Here is an 18,461-nt window from a genome sequence, read left to right on the forward strand (position 1 = left end):
ACTTCTTTAATTAAAAGGACTTCATATTCAATGATTATGTCATTTAACACACAAGAATCATTTCAGAACAAACCATTATGATTTGTTAAATCATACTATAGAATTTAATCAAAATGAGTGAATATTTTTCATTAGCTAATCTCTATAAAGCATACTCTTTGCTGCATATATGTAAGAATTATCGAACTTAGGTGATCTCAAATTCTTTTATATTTGGTATTGCAATATAATAAAAAATGCAAAAGCTACTTATTTCTTATATGAATTTGAAGCAACAAGGTTATGTCATTACATAAAAAAATAATAATATAATCATAAACACTTAGTTCTAGAACAGGTTTAAAGGGTCCTCTAGGTGGATCTCTTGCCACTAAAACCAAATATAAATCATGACAAGTTGAATGACCACTCTAGTCTTAGAATTAGAATTCATATGCATATATCAAACAGGTTTCCCTTCCCATAAAAAGCAAGTGAACTAAGTGAATTGAAGTTGACTATTACTGTGGTGGTTTTAATATGGCTTATATATGCCTATCAGTTATTTCTTTATCCTCCATGGGTGAGTTAATCTGCAACTCACATTAAAACCCACCAGGCAAGTATTCTAGAAAAGCCTTCTGGGGCCCTCATTGTCTGAGTTAAAAGCTCCTGAATATTCTAGTTTTCCTTACTGAGATCTTTTGAACATCAGTGTTGGAAAGTCCAATGTAATTTATACTCATTGACTTGAAATTACTAGATATAAAAGCCTGACATATAGAGCAGTAGGGTGTTGGGCAGGCATGTGAAGTTCCGGGTTTGATTCTCAGTCAGGGCACACAGGAGAAACACCCATCTGCTTCTCTACACCTCCCCCTCTCCCTTCTCTCTTTCTCTCTCTCTATCCCTCTCTCCCCTTCCCACAGCCATGGCTTGAAAGGTTCGAGTGTGTTGGCCCTGGGTGCTGAGGATGGCTCGAAGACATCACCTTAGTTACTAAAATAAGCAACAGAGAAACACCTCAGATGAGCAGAACATCACCCCATAGAAGGCTTGATGGATGGACCCCTGTTAGGGCACATGCAGGAGTCTGTGTCTCTGCCTCCCCTCCTCCCACTTAATAAATAAAATAAAATAAAATAATAAAATTAAATTAAATTAGCCTAAGCTATGGGAGCCAGGTAGAATGCGTAAAAGCATAACTTTTAAAAAGTCTTTGAAATTAGTAGGTTCTGCTCATTGAATCCTGAAGATGACTTTTTCAAGTACCATTTGACAAGCAAAATGTTAGTTTCTCTCCAAGAGCCAACAGAGACCTCGTACCACACCAACATTTTGAAAAAAGAAAGAGAGGCCACTCCTGTAAGGACAATTTGCCAATTGTACATTAGGGAAGCATAAACTTTTATTCCAACACTGCCTGGACCTTTATAACTTTTAGTACAAACAGCTTCAAAACTTATAAAGCTGATATATGGCTCATAAAAGAATCTTATTTGGACGTTAACATCAAGCAATAGCAGATGCATAAATGGAGAATTCTCTGCAGTGTAATAAAACCGCCAATATAAAGACTTGAGAATACTGAGTGAGGGTCATAGACTAGAATAAATGAATACACATTTAGTGTGTCAGAGCAGACAAGAGGTAAATGGGATGAAAATTACTAGAGAGAGACCTCTTTGAGAGACATCAGAGAAATGGCACCGCGAGGGGGACTCCCGATACCTCTCCCTAAAATTTCAACAAATTCAACAACTAGAGACAGAAAAACAATCCCAGGAGCATCTGAAATACACATATATCAAACAAAGGTACAATTTGGTGAAAAGGTGGCTGAATATATAATCCACCCTCAAGAAAAACAGGACTGAGAACGGAGTATTCTGCTTCCCTCACTGACCCGAGGAAACTTTTTTTCACATGGAACTGAGAGGAAGGGAGGGCTGGGGTGGAAACATTCAAGCAGAGGAGAGAGTGTGCCCGCAGCTCAGCCTACGCAGTGCTAACACCAGCAGCAAACCCCGGCAGAGGTGAGTCAGTGGTTTGCCTGCGGAATGGGCTTTGTTTACTACTGGTCTCCCGATCAGTGAGTGCGGGCAGTGTACAAGTGATTCCTCCTTGCACCTCAGGCATGGGTGCCCTGTTCCTGGACAGAGGGGCTGGTCAGAGACTGTCAGCAGTGGACTTCTGTGTGGGCTGTAGACAGAGTCTCTGTATAATTCCTGCTTCCCGATCAACAGCGCAGGGAGAGTGCATGAAAGCCAGCTTCCCTACACCCCGACCTCTTCGGGCAGGGCACTTTCACCAGCCATACAGGATAACAAAGCAAATTCTCTGGGAAGAAAACTACAGAAGTGCTGGGGGGAAGGGCGTGCAGACAGCTTCTGGAGAGCAAACTCACGGATCTCTGAAAGGAGCCTAACCCACAGTATGCTCACTGCCCAGCTGGCTTATGCTGGTGGCTCTGGCTGACAAAGCCTTCTTTCCCAGGTCTACAATTTAAGTGGACCTGGAGGAGGGACTTGATAGTTTTTAGGGCCTCTCGCTTAGCAGGCAGGGCTATGGCAACTTCCTGCCAGCCAATACAGGGAAAAAAACACATTCCTACAGAAAAGACCTCATAGAACACTGCAGAAGTTGGGCAGGCTGGGCTGAAGGCTACCCAACAAGGGAGAAGTCTATGGAGAGCACACCCGTGGAGCGCTGAGGCAAATTTAACTAGATATACCCGGGGAATCTTAGAAAGGAGCGTGACCAGAAGTCAGCTCACTCCCCTGCCTGCTTAACCTGGTGACTCTGGTCAGTAGAGCTTTTATAACCAGAGCTGTGCTTTAAAAAAACCTGGAAGAGAGACTTGGCATCTTTTAAGACCTCTTGTTCTGCAGGCAGTGACTGGACATCTTCCTGCCAGCCGATACAGGTTACAGAGTGCAAAAAGCCTGAGAAGAGTAGTCTCGCAAAGCACTCAGGCATACTAGACATACCTGGAGGCTCATAGAAAGACACCTGAGGAGCAATCGACTCCCAGCACTGCCTGATTACACTGGCAGCTTGGGCTGGCAAGGCCTTACCCAGAACTCTGCATAGAGTGGGGACAGAGGGGGGTTTTGGCAGCTCTTAGAGCCTCTTGCTCTCCAGACAGTGGCAGCAGCAATTTCACACTGGGTTCCCAGGTTGCTGGTTCAGGAAGGAGAGACTAGAGGAGAGGCTCCGGGAAAATGGATTCTCCCATTGTCAAAGCCTTCAAATGCTAACAAGCCCCACCCACCAATGGGACTGAGGCCTAATTTATGTCATCACCATAGCAACACATCAACTGAAAATCTCCACCTAAGTGTGCCACAGGGGCAGAGCCTGGGCTATACTGCCACTCGCCAAAAAGAGAAAGAAGAAAAAGGAAGAAGATAACCTCTCAAAACCAGAAAAAATTTACAGTCTTTATAACTTTTTCCATTTTTTTTTCTTCTTTTCATCTTTGTATCTTTTTTTCTTACACCTTGGTCCTTTTAGCCTCTTTCAATTTCATTCTTTTCTTTACATTTTAAACTTCATTACCCATAGGTGTTACATTTTCTATTCTTTTTTTTCTTCCTTTCTCTTTTTTATCCATTTTTTTTTTTTAGAGAGGAGAGAGAGAGGTAGAGAGAGAGAGACAGAGAGAAGGAGGGAGGAGCTGGAAGCATCAACTCCCATATGTGCCTTGACCAGGCAAGCCCAGGGTTTCGAACCGGCGACCTCAGCGTTTCCAGGTCAACGCTTTATCCACTGCGCCACCACAGGTCAGGCCTTTCTTCCTTTCTTTTCTCTTTTTTTCTCCCTCTCTTTTGGTTTCTTCTTTTCTCTTTCACTTTTCCTCTCATTTGATCCTCACTCACAAACAAATTATTTTATTTTGGATTCAAATTTTTTCTTTGTGGCATTTTCTGTGCTTTTTACTTTGCTGTTTCTCTAATTAGCATTCCCCCCAACTCCAGCTTTCCATTCTATGTAGTTTTTGTTCCACTTAATACAATAGAATTTGCATCTTTCACTGTAATTTTTTTCTTTATTTTCTTTTTCATTTTTTCTTCTTTTCTCTTTCACTATATCTCTCATTCAACCATCAGTTATAAACAAATTATTTTATTCTTGATCCAAATTGTTCCCTTGTAGCATTTTGTGGGTCTTACCTCATTTTTAGCCTCTTTGTCACTTCTCCCGAACTCAGGCCCTCCATTCTATGTAGTTTTTGTCTTATTTGGCACAATATAATTTTCAGTTTTTCATTGTATTTTCTCAAAGAAAAATATTTTTTTAATTTTTTTACTCTTTTATTTTTTCTATCTTTATTTTTTATACTTTATCAATTCTTATTAGTGTTATTAACAATACCACTCTTAAATGCCATTAAGGAAAAAGAAATCAAATATCATGAATACAAAAGACAGATATGTAGCAAAGATAGATGAGGAAAAATCTATAGAAAAAAATTTCAATAGCTTGGAAACCTTGGGGTTAAATGAAAAAAAAAATTTAAATTGAAATCCTAAAAATACTTAGGGATATACAAGAAAGCACAGAAAGACAATTTAGGGAGCTCAAAAAAAATTCAATGAACAGAAAGAATGTGTAACAAAGGAAACTGAAACTATGAAAACAGATCAAACAGAGATGAAAAACTCAATTCATAAACTGAAAAATGAGAAAACAAGCTTAGCTAATAGAACAGGCCAGATAGAGGAGAGAATTAGTGACATAGAAAACAGGCAACTAGAGGCACTACAGAGAGAAGAGGAGAGAGACTCAAGAATTAAAAACAATGAGGAAGCCCTACAGGAATTGTCTGACTCTATCAAAAAGAGCAATATAAGAATAATGGGTATATCAGAAGAAGAAGAGAGAGAAAATGGAATGGAGGACATACTCAAACAAATAATAGATGAGAACTTCCCAAGCCTGTGGAAAGAACTAAAGCCTCAAATTCAAGAAGCAAACAGAACACCGAGTATCTTAACCCTAACAAACCTACTCCAAGGCACATCATAATGAAATTGCACAAACGAATGACAAAGAAAAAATTCTCAAGGCAGCCAGGTAAAAGAAGAATACAACATATAAAGGAAGGCCCATTAGATTATCATCAGATTTCTTAACAGAAACTCCACAAGCTAGAAAAGAGTGGACCCCAATATTTAAAGTTCTGAAAGAAAGGGAAGTTCCAGCCAAGAATACTATACTGATCAAAGCTATCCTTCAAATATGAAGGAGAAATAAAAACATTCACAAATACAGAAAAGATGAGAGAATTTATCACCAGAATACCCCCATTCAGGAAATACCAAAGGGGGTTTTCCAACCAGATACCAAAAAAACAAAACAAAACCACAAGTAAAAGCTCAATCAAGAACAGAATAAAATCAAATTTAATCTGTGACAACAAAAACAAAAAAGGGGAGAGGACAAAGATTAACATTAGCAAAGGAGGATGGAGTGCAGAAGCACTCATGAGATAGTGTACAACAATGAACATGACAGATACCCTTTCCATTACATAATGATAACCTCCCCTGAAAAAACCACCACAGAAGCACATGGCTTGCAAAAAGAAGCAAAAAAGGAAAGAAGTATAAATTACAACCAAACAAAAACAAATGACAGAAAAACAAAAGAGAAGAATCAAACAAGATACAAAACTATCAGAAAGCAATATATAAAATAGCAATAGGAAACTCTCAAGTGTCAATAATTACACTAAATGTAAATGGATTTAACTCACCAATAAAAAGACACAGAGTAGAAGAATGGATTAAAAAAGAAAATCCAACTGTATGCTGCCTACAAGAAACACATCTAAGCTACAAGGATAAAAACAAATTCAAAGTGAAAGGCTGGAAAACAATACTCAAAGAAAATAACATCCAAAAAAAAGCAAGTGTAGCAATACTCATATCAAACAATGCTGACTGCAAGACAGCAAAGGTAATCAGAGACAAAAAGAGTCATTTTATAATGATATAGGGGACATTGAATCAAGAAGACATAAACTTCTTAATATATATGCACCAAACCGAGGAGCACCAAAATATATGACAGCTACTGACTGACCTAAAAACAAAAACTGACAAAAATACAATCATACTTGGAGACCTCAATACACTGCTGACAGCTCTAGATCATTCATCCAGACAGAAAATCAATAAAGAAATAGTGGCCCTAAAGGAAACACTAGAACAATTGGATATGATAGACATCTACAGGACATTTCATCCCAAAGTGCCAGAGTGTACATTTTTCTCTAGTGTACATGGAACATTCTCAAAAATTGACCATATGTTGGGCCACAAAAATAACATCAACAAATTCAGAAAGATTGATATCATACCAAGCATATTCTCCAATCATAAAGCCTTGAAACTAGAATCAAACTGCAAAAAAGAGGTAAACAAACCCACTAAAATGTGGAAACTAAACAACATACTTTTAAAAAATGAGTGGGTCAAAGAAGAAATAAAAGCACAGATCAAAAGTTACATACAGACAAACGAAAAAAACATTACAACATATCAGAATCTCTGGGATGCAGCAAAAGCAGTAATAAGAGGGAAGTTCATATCACAACAGGCCTATATGAACAAACAAGAGAAAGCCCAAGTAAACCACTTAATTTCACATCTTAAGGAACTAGAAAAAGAAGAACAAAGGAAACCCTAAACCAGCAGAAGAAAGGAAAAAATAAAAATCAGAGCAGAAATAAACAAAATAGAGAACAGAAAAACTATAGAAAAAATTAATAAAACAGAGCTGGTTCTTTGTAAAGATCAACAAAATTGACAAACCCTTGGCAAGACTCACTAAGGAAAAAAGAGAAAGGACTCAAATAAACAAAATCCATAATGAAAGAGGAGAAATCACCACAGATATTATAGATATACAACGAATTATTGTAGAATACTATGAAAAAGTATATGCCACCAAATTTTACAATCTAGAAGAAATGGATAAATTCCTAGAACAATACAATCACCCTAGACTAATCTTGATGAAGCAGAAAGCCTAAACAGACCCATAAGCAGGGAGGAAATAGAAACAACTATCAAAAACCACACCAAAAATAAAAGTCCAGGGCCAGACAGCTATACTAGTGAATTCTATCAAACATACTTGGTTCCTATTCTACTTAAAGTCTTCCAAAAAATAGAAGAAGCAATACTTTCAAACACATTTTATGAGGCCAACATAACTCTCATACCAAAACCTGGCAAGAACAACACAAAAAAAGAAAACTACAGACCAATATCACTAATGAATACAGATGCTAAAATACTAAACAAAATACTAGCAAATCAAATACAACAACACATTTAAAAAAATAATACAACACGATCAAGTGGGATTCATCCCAGAATCACAAGGATGTTTCAACATACGTAAAATGGTTAACCTGATACACCATACTAATAAAACAAAGGACAAAAACCATATGATTCTATCAATAGATGCTGAAAAGGCATTTGATAAAATACAACACAATTTTATGTTTAAAACACTCAACAAAATGGGTATAGAAGGAAAATATCTCAACATATTAAAGACTATTTATGATAAACCATCAGCTAACATCATATTAAATGGTATAAAACTGAGGACTTTTCCCCTAAAATCAGCAACAAGACAAGGTTTCCCACTCTCTCCACTCTTATTTAACATAGTGCTGGAAGTTCTAGCCAGAGCAATCAGACAAGAAAAAGAAATAAAAGGCATTCATATTGAAAAAGAAAAAGTAAAGGTTTCATTTTTTGCAGATGATATGACCCTATACATCAAAACCCACAAAAACTCCACAAAATTAATATACAAAAGTCCGTTGTCTTCCTATATGCCAACAAGGAAACATCAGAAAATGAACTAAAAAAAATAATCCCCTTCATGGTTGCAACAAAATAATAAAACACCTAGGAATAAATATAACAAAGAATGTAAAGGACCTATATAATGAAAACTAAAGCATTGTTAAGGAAAATCGAAAAAGATACAATGAAATGGAAAAATATTCCTTGTTCCTGGATAGGAAGAATAAATATAGTCAAAATGACTATCTTACCCAAAGCAATATACAAATTTAATGCAATTCCCTTCAAAATTCCAATGTCATTTTTTACATAAATGGAACAAAAAATCATCAGATTTATATGGAACTATAAAAAACCTCGAATAGCCAAAGCAATCCTAAGGAAAAAGAACAAAGCTGGGAGCATTACAAATTATATTATAGAGCCATGACAATCAGAATAGCATGGTATTGGCAGAAAAATAGACACTCAGACCAATGGAACAGAATAGAAAACACAGAAATAAAACTACATATATATGGTCAAATAATTTTTGATAAAGGGGCCAACAACACAGAATGGAGAAAAGAAAGCCTCTTCAACAGATGGTGCTGGAAAAACTGGAAAGCCACATGCAAAAGAATAAAACTTGACTACAGTTTGTCCCCTTGTAATAAAATTAATTCAAAATGGATCAAAGACCTAAATATAAGATCTGAAACAATAAATTACATAGAAAAAAACATAGGTACTATACTCATGGACCTTGGTTATAAAGAGCACTTTATGAATTTGACTCCAAAGGCAAGGGAAGTGAAGGCAAAGATAAATGAATGAGACCACATCAGACTAAGAAGTTTTTGCACAGCAAGAGAAACTGACAACAAACAAACAGACAGCCAACTAAATGGGAGATGATATTTTCAAACAACAACTGAGAAAAGGGTCTAATATCCAAAATATACAAAGAGTTCATAAAACTCAACAACAAACATACAATCCAATAAAAAAAAATGGGAAGAGGACATGAACAGAAATACAAATGGCCAACAGATATATGAAAAGATGCTCTTCATTAGCTATTAGAGAAATGTAAATCAAAACTACAATGAGATACCACCTCACGCCTGTTAGATTAGCTATTATCAACAAGACAGGTAATAACAAGTGTTGGAGAGGCTGTGGAGAAAAAGGAACCCTCATCCACTGTTGGTGGAAGTGTAAAGTAGTACAACCATTATGGAAGAAAGTATGGTGGTTCCTCAAAAAATTAAAAATAGAGCTACCATATGACCCAGCAATCCCTCTACTGGGTATAGATATATCCCCAAAGCTCAAAAACAATGATACATAAAGACACATGCAGCCCCATGTTCATTGCAACATTGTTCAGTGGCCAAGACATGGAAACAACCAAAAAGCCCTTCAATAGATGACTGGATAAAGAAGATGTGGTACATATACACTATGGAATACTACTCAGCCAGAAGAAATGATGACATCGGATCATTTACAACAACATGGATGGACCTTGATAACATTATACTGAGTGAAATAAGTAAATCAGAAAAAAACTAAGAACTATATGATTCCATACAGAGGTGGGACAGAAAAAAGAGACTCAGAGACACAGACAAGAGTGTGGTAGTTATGGGGAGGGGAAGAGAAAGGAGAGGGAAAGGGTGGGGTGAGGGGAGGGGCATAAAGAAAACCAGTTAGAAGGTGACAGAAGACAATTTGACTTTGGGTGATAGGTATGCAGCATAATCAAATGTCAAAATAACCTGGAGATGTTTTCTCTGAACATATGTACCCTGATTTATCAATGTCACCCCATTAAAATTAATTTTAAAAAATAAAATAAAAGTACTATAGAGAGATACCATCTTTAGAAAAGAGGCAGCATAACATTGGTTTGGGATCAGCAAAGCCTGCATGGAAATCCCACACCCATCACTTATTAACACTGTAATCTTGGAGCAGCTTTTTAGAGCACCTAAGCTTCAATCTCCTTGCTCCCAAACAAGACAGTTGTGAAGGCTAACAAAACAACATGCATAAAGTACCTAGCTTCACGCCTGGCATGTAGTAGGCACTCTGCAAAACATAGCCAACCCATTTATTGTTAACTACTTGGTAACTGTATAAAAAGCACATTTTTTCAATAGTTTGGGTTCTTTATCCTGAACTAGCATATTTGGATTTCATTACAAAATAATGAGTTATAGACAGCTTTTGAGGTATTGTATGAAAAGAACCTGAACTGCAGACTCCTAACTGACAATGGCTATAGAAGTTTGAATTCTCTCGGTATGCAGACCCAGTGAGTATTCCCCCTCTGTGATGCTCATTTAAGACCCTGGAGGGTTAAACAGGTCACACAGCACAAACTCTAAAGAAAGAGAATGTCCTCTTCAAGCTCAAATTCAACCATTTCAATAAACCTGCTTTCTCTCTCCTTCAGAAGTTTCCCCAAGGGGAAGATTGGAAAAAGCCAATAGGGCAAACACAACTCCTGAAAGGAAAAAGAACAGATAATACCAAAAGCAGAGTCTGAATTTCATTCCATGCCTGCCACATCTCTGTGATCTTTCTAAGTTTATTTCTCCATCTTCAAAATGAGATGAATTTGGTTAGTTTGGAGGTTTTATGTCACTTGGTCAGTTTCTCTATCCTTGAACACTCAAAAAATAGTAGTAACTAATGTTTACAGAAGGCTTGCCATGTGTTGGATACTATGCTTAGCACTTTAAACTCATTTACCCATTTATACATTAATTCAACAAATACTTCTCAAGTCAAGGTTATTCTATGCCAACTACTGTGCTAAGCTTCAAGAATTCATCAGTAAACAAAAGCAAAGTCTCTGCCCTATTTGTGTTCAGAAGATGTTCTAATAACTGAGAAACACATTTCACAGACAACACACTAAAAATAGTTTGCTGACCATTGCGATGAGTTTGTTAAAGTACATATACAGGGATATATCACGCAGGTTAGTCAAGATAGTTGAGAATTACCACTTAAGCCAAACTTCAAGCAGAGACAGATGATAAGAAAAAGGAGACTGTCCCAGCACTTGTAAAAGTTCAGTGTCTAGAAGGAACTGCATGCTATGAGGAACAAAAAGAAGTCCAGTGTGGCCAGAGCATGCTGAGCAAGTTGAGAAGACCTCAGATGAAGGAAAGTATATCGGTCTTTACACTGAAAGCTGTGGACAGCAATAACAGGGCTTTAATAAGAGAATGTCAAGGTGCTGCACAAAGAGCAGATTAAAGGTGAGTAGAAGTGGGGGTAGAATAAAGTAGCTTAGGTAGGAGTTGAAGTTCACTTGGGATTGAGCAGGGGTACAGAAATGTTGAGAAGCAATAGGACATAAGGTTTCATGGATCTTGTCATTTTCGTGTCGGCAAGTAAATATCAAGCATCACATTTGAGCCAAGTACTGAAGGCACTTAAGCTCTAGTGGAAAAGAAAGCTACTAAAGAAACAAGTCTAATAATAAACATTAATTAATAACCAAGATGCATACCAAAGTAGATCTGTGATCAGGGAGAACACATCTAGTGTGTCAAATCAACAGGCCATCATCACTCTACAAGGTGAATTACCACAATTAGTTATTAGCAACAACATGCTATGGTGAATTTTATGTGTCTCTTTGGCTAGGATTCTCAGTTGTTCAGTCAAACATCAATCTAGATGTTGCTGTGAAGGTAATTTTTAGGTGTGATTAACATAAACCAGCAGACTTTGAGTAAAGCAGATTACTCCCCACCATGTGAGTGGGCTTTATCTAATCAATTAAAGGCTTAAGAGAAAAGACTGAGGTTTCCCAAAGAAGTGATTCTCTTCAGCACTGAAACACATAGATTATGCCTTTGTTTCCATTCTGCTACCCTGCTGAATTCAGTCTCAAGACTGAAACTTTAGTGCTGACCTGAATTTTACATCAACTCTTACTTGAATCTCCAGCCTGCCAGCCTGCTGTAAAGACTTGCCAGTCACCACATTCATGCGTCCATCCCTTAAATAAATCTATTTCCCTCTCTCTGTGTACACACACACAAGCATTATTTATGTGTTATAAAATATGTAGAGATAGAAAGAGCGAGATCCTATTGGTTCTCTTTGGAGAACACTGACTAATACACAAGTTAATATTATCTTTATCAAATTATATAATATATAAAATTATACAATACTAAAATGTTGTGCATCTACTACATAGCAGCATTCCAATCCATATTCCATATTAAGTAAAAGATATTTACCAGGATCCAATGATAAAGGGATTGCCCATTAGTTTTATAATCTCTGCTATATAAAAATTGACTAATATATATTTTTAACTGAGAAGTGGGGAGATAGAGAGGCAGACTCCCACATGCGCTCTGACTGTGATCCACCCAGCAACCCCTACCTGAGGCCAATGCTCGAATACTGAGCTAGTTTTAGCACCTGAGGCTGGTATGCTCAGACAAACTGAGCTATCCTCAGTGCCCGGGACTGACACTCAAACCAATCAAGCTACTGACTGTGAGAGAGACAGAGAGAGAACAGAAAAAGGAAGGGGGAGAAAAACAGATGGTCACTTCTCCTGTGTGCTCTGACTGGGAGTTGAACCTGGGACATCCATAAGGCAGACCAACATTATGTCCACTGACCCAACTGGCCAGGGCCCAAAATTGACTAATATTATCCTTTCAGGATTTAGTGGTAATAGGTTATTTATACTGAAAAAGAGTCATAAACTCTATTAAACATTGAAATTTATCTAACCACTGTTACTTCCCTTTATACATCAACTTCTAGGAATCTCAAAGTAAGTGTGAGTGCTTCATTACAGTAATACTGATGCCCTTTGTTCCTTGGACATTTATTTCTTTTTGTGAATGTTCTCAAATTCCCCTTCATCTTTATTTGAACTTTCCTTTAACCATATGCATTTATATTTCTGTTATAAGCTATCTCAAACTATTTTGGAAGCAAGTAGAGTATAAATTACAAACAAATATAAAGACAAAGCTGAACCAAAGTGAAAATATATGGGTCAAGAAGACCTTTGGGGTGTCCCTCAATTTCTGCCACACAAAATATTGTGCATTATATTTCTGCTCAGGCAAGCCTTCCTCAGGGCCATTCCACGAGCACTGCCGTTTATGTCTCTGCACAGTCTTCAGCCTTGTGCCATGGAAGGTTTGGAAGGATACTTGTGCTAATTTCCATAATATATAAAATTATACAATACTAAAATGTTGTGCATCTACTACATAGCAGTGTTCCAATCCATATTCCATATTAAGTAAAAGATATTTACCAGAATCCAATGATAAAGGGATTGTCCATTAGTTTTTATAATCTCTGCTATATAAAAAATGACTAATATATAGGCACTGCCTATTTCCTAAAAATTGAGTAACTGCACAGGCTTGAGTACCCAGCAAAAAAGAAAGAGAACACATCATTAAATGTAGTCTTACAACTGGATTGTGGGCAGATGCAAAGAGCACTGTGTGCTCTACAATGTGAGACTCCAGTTTAACCACAGCAGTTGGGTAATAACTGCTAGTAGGGTGACCAACAATATTTTGTATTATGAAACTTATTGTTTTTTAGTTAGAGCCATTCTTCACTTGATTTAGTCAACTTTAGTCCTTAGATCACAAAAATTATGCAATATATAACTATGCATTTTGATCTCCAAGAAATTAAAACAAAAAAAAAAACTGATAATGAAATGATACTTCTCTTCAGTATTCATTGAGATTACCTCTTATTCCAAAACTAATGTCTTGAGGCAAATAAAAATGTGGAGATTTTTCAATTTCCAATTCACCCTGGTTTGTACTAGTGGTAAAACCTGGTCCTGAAAGTAAGTCCTTCCCGTATCTTGCACATGCACTGCTCACAAAAATTAGGGGATATTACAAAATGAATATGAAGCTATACAAAAAAGAAGCATTTGATTTTTTTTTTTTTATTAAAAAAGAACATCAGAGCCTGACCAGGTGGTGGCACAGTGGAGAGAGCGTCATACTGGGCTTTGGAGGATCCAGGTTCAAGGCCCCAAGGTCGCCAGCTTGAATGCAGGCTCATCTGGTTTGAGCAAAGCTCACCAGCTTGAGCCCAAGGTTGCTGGCTCAAGCAAGGGAAGGGGTCAATCAGTCTGCTGTAGCCCCCCAGTCAAGGCACATATAAGAAATCAATCAATGAACAAAGAAACCGCAATGAAGAATTGATGTTTCTCATCTCTCTCCCTTCCAGTCTGTCTGTCCCTATCTGTCCCTCTCTCTGACTCTTTCTGTCTCTCCTACACCAAAAAAAAGAACATCAGAAAAGCAAACAAGTCAAAGAAAATTGTTCAATTATGCAAATGAGATGAAAAACCAACTTTTATTTCATTGGTGAAAATGCACTATACAAAAGTACTGAAGTATCTGCATGTTCCCTGATCCTGAAAGTGCGCATCCTGCAATTTCCAGCCCTTGTAATGCCTCTGCAACACGATTTGCCCAAATGCGAAGTCTGGAGAGCCATAGGACCACTTGAAGCTGGTCAAACACAGACAACAGTGGCAACAGCACTTGGAACATCCCAAAGCGTAATCAGCAGATTGAGGAATCACTTTCAAGAGACAGTACGAAGGAGATGAGGGCAGGGTCACCCATCTGCCGCAACAGCAAGAGATGACCGCTACTTGACCTTATTGACAAGAAAAAACAGGTGCAGCAACGCAACAGACTTGCGGGGACAGTTTCCTGCTGCCACCAGATGCCGGATATGTACCCAGACCATACAAAATTGCCTCCATCATGTTAGACTGCAGGGCCAGTGACCAATGGTGTGTGTTCTGTTATCTGCTGAACACCATAGAACACGTAGAAGATGGGCTGATGAGCATCATCCTTGGACCTGTGAAGAGCGGTCAACTGTCCTCTTCTTTGATGAGTCACAGTTCAGTCTGCAGCCTGACAATCATTGTGTCCTGTTCTGGCGTGAAAGAGGAACATGGGAGAATCCACGTTTCATATGAGAAAGGGACTCCTTCAGTGGTAGTGAAATCATGGTGTGGGCTGGCATCAGCACTGGTGGTTGTACCAATCTTCACGTCATCAGAAATGGATCGCTGACTGCTGTCAGATACCAAGATGAGGCCCTGCACCCTATAGTGGTACCCTGTGCTGGAGCCGTTGGAAACAACCTTCTTTTCATGGACGATAATGCAAGTCCCCACCATGCGCATCTCGTCAGCAACATGCTTCAGGAGGCAGGAATTGAACGCATGGACTGGCCTTCCCATTCTCCAGACCTAAATCCCATTGAACATACTTGGGATGCACTGGGAAGACATCTAGCAAACCATCCAATGCCTCCCACTCACTTCTTGAGCTGGAAATTTCCCTGGAGCAAGCGTGGCAGAGGATCCCACAAGAACTGCTGGACAGTCTGATCCTGTCCATGCCCCATCGCTGCCAGTGTGTTTTAGCAGTCTTGGGTGACCATACACCCTACTGATGGCACTGTCTTCCAGTTTGACATGCTTCTGCTCACCCCCATCAATGTCACTTGCTACTCAATCATGATAGAGTTTGCATCTCATTTGCATAATTGAACAACTTTCTTTGACTTGTTGTTTGCTTTTCTGATGTTGTCTAATAAAAAAAAAACAAATGCTTCTATTTTTATCGCTTCTTACTCATTTTGAAATATCCTCTAATGTCTTTTAATAATATTTGTGGATTCTACATCATTTAAAAATAGGCTTAGTTTATTAAAAACTGTCTTTTAAATAATATTTGCATTTTTCTTAAGCTCTTTATTTGTGAAGAATTGCCCCCAGGTTTTATTTAAAAAGTACAGATTTATGCCCTGGCTGGACAGCTCAGTTGGTTAGAGCTTCATCCCGAAGTGCAGAAGTTGTCAGTTTGATCCCTGGTCAGGGCACATACAGGAACAGGTCTATGTTCCTGTCTCTCTCACTCTCTCTCTGTCTTTCTCTCTCTCTCCCCCTCTTTCTTCTATCTCTAAAATCAATCAATTAAAAAACAGTGCAGGTTCAGTGACTGGTACTCAGCACTGAAATATGATTTTTCAATTGTAAATGACTCTACGTAGCATTTGTCACTATCATTATCTCATCAATAACCTCTGTAAACCCTAGCCTGGTTGGCAAACTACCAAATATGCATAGTGGTATTTACATCAGGAGCAATGTTGAATTGTTGTTTTAAAACCACAGTTAGGCTCAAGATTGTAGAAGAGTAAATCATTATATCACTGTCCCTGAGTGGTTCAGAAATTAGGTGGTGGTTCCATGCCTTCAGTGAGAGAGATTCAATAGTCCTGTGTATGGAAATTTTATGTGCTAGATGAATTTTATGGAGGAATGCTCATTTTAAACTCAAATAGTAGAAATGGCATTTGTAAAATGATGGTTCTCTTCCTATGCATAACTTGGGCCTCATAAAGACACCAAAATTGCTTACAGCACCCTCAAATGAAGGCAAATCCTTGCTTCTTCTATCTGCCCAGTTTTCCGTCCTTGATAAAAAATTACCTTCGCTGACAATCATGTTGCAAGTCATTATAACGTACCATTTAAATTGTAAGCTGCAAAATCTAAACAGAACTGCCTGTGTGATCTTTGTCACCTCATTTTCATGAATGGAAAAGAATATTCTGACACAAAAATTACATACTTAATTCTAGCTCACCCTCTCTGCTGACCTCCATCCCACACTGCCTTAGGTTTATTTCTTCATCCATCAGTGGGTCAAAGTAATTTCTGCTGTATTCATTTCCTGTGGAAAGTACATGAAGTAAGGGTCAGTGATTATTAGAAGCACATGAACCAAACTGTTAATTTTGAAATTGACACCAACACAGAAGGGCCATTTTAGCTACTTTAAAACTTAGTTTTTCTACAAGACATCCAGGCCTCCCTTCTTTGTAATTATCATCTTGCAAAAAGGTCATAAAAGGTAATTCAAGAAACAAGTTCATGCTTTCTGTTACTAAAAAATTAATAAGAAAATTATCAAATGTAAACTTTAGAATAAAAAAATTCAAGCGAAAAATTTTAGAATATAGTCAAGAAATAAACATTGTTGGATTATACTTATATTTAGAGTTCACTAATGTCTTTATTTATGTCATACACTAAATTGACAATATCATGTTTTAGTGTCCAGAATATTGTAGTCAGCTTAGCAGTGACTTAATTACTAAAAACTGTAGCAAAATTTCCAAGTTGATAAAAAGAGGGAAAAGAAGAAGAAAGAAGAGAGGGATAAAGAAGGAGGAAGAAGAAAGGAAGGAGGGAGGGAGGGAAGGAGGGAAGGGAGGGAGGGAAGAGAGGGAAGGAGGGGAGGAGAAGAATTTTCCAAATCTAGTTTTATACTTATTGCACATTGAAATGTATGGCTGTTGCTAGTAATTTGCATTCAGTAAAATGTAACCTCTTCTGATGATAATTCAGGTAGCCTCAAAACACCGAGAAAGTAAGCAATAGACTGAAAACAATAATTTTGAAAGTACTGTTCACAAGAAAGGGTTAATGTATACCAGGTATACTGTGATACTCCATAGTGTATTTGCTTTAGGGTCAAAAATAATTCAAATAGCAGCTCCTTCTCCAAGACTGAATAGGTTTAATTATATTTCTGTACTGGCACATTTTTGCTGTCACTCTGCTCTATCAATGTAGCAAGCACAAGAATTGAAAAATCTCCTTTTTTTAAGGTCTCAATAAAGTAAAAATAAGTTTTATTTTTGTTATTTTATCTGTCAACAACTATAAGACTGGCGTGTAATCAAAGCTTTATTTCCTACAATAACACAGCCATGTGACCTCATTCACTCTAATTGTTCTTTTCTTCCTCTACCACAAAGCACTGTGAAACTCTAAGTACAGTTGCCCATATACTAGAAAAATGATTCACCTATATTAAAACAAAAATGTTAGTATATTTCTTATTATACTGCCATAGCAGCTTCAGTCAACTCTTTATACCCATATCCTGGAAAAACCTCCAATCCAAAACAAACCCAAAGTTTTTGTCTACTGAAATGACTTGTTAGGAAATAATACCAAAATAACAACAGAAAACCTCATAGACACAGACAATAGTATGGTGATTACCAGAGGGAAAGCGGTTTAGGGGGGAGGTAAAAGACAATACATAGGAATAGATGGTGATGGAAGGAGACTTGACTTGGAGTGGTGAACACACAATACAATATACACATGATGTATTACATAATTGTACACTTGAAACCTATATAAATTTTGTTAACCAATGTCACCCTAGTAAACTCAATAAATAAATAAAAGAAGACCTTGGAGAGTGAAACAAAGTTAAGTCACTTTTAACCAAAAGTCTGAAAAAGTTTATTTCGTCTGAAGGTTCTCAAATCACTGTTGTCCTTGTTGTCATTTGAGGAACTAGGGTCTTGCCCAGCTGAGCAAGAAGGAGGCCTGCACACTGGGAGCCCCCAGACTGCTAAGCCTCCCCTCGGGGCATGTGGGAGATGGGCACCTCGAAGATCTGTGTGTGGTTTTGAAATCTATGCAAATTGTTCCTTTCACATTAAGTGTGGGTTGAAGCACACGTTAAGTTATAAATGCCACTCCTGGAGTGATTTATTTTGTACTTTACATTCTGG

At 37.7% G+C, this 18,461-nt stretch overlaps 1 protein-coding gene across 1 annotated transcript in view; it reads right to left on the reverse strand.

Moving 5' to 3' along the window:
* The window catches only part of LOC136398384 (uncharacterized), a 212,904-nt gene that overhangs the window by 135,833 nt on the left and 58,610 nt on the right, over positions 1-18,461 (reverse strand). Inside the window, exon 4 of the mRNA XM_066372681.1 lies at positions 16,511-16,597. Within this exon, the coding sequence (XP_066228778.1) occupies positions 16,511-16,597 (87 nt within the window). The remainder of the gene's footprint in view (positions 1-16,510; positions 16,598-18,461) is intronic.

The sequence above is a fragment of the Saccopteryx leptura genome, chromosome 3 (genome assembly GCF_036850995.1).
Source record: "Saccopteryx leptura isolate mSacLep1 chromosome 3, mSacLep1_pri_phased_curated, whole genome shotgun sequence".
Taxonomy (NCBI): domain Eukaryota; kingdom Metazoa; phylum Chordata; class Mammalia; order Chiroptera; family Emballonuridae; genus Saccopteryx; species Saccopteryx leptura.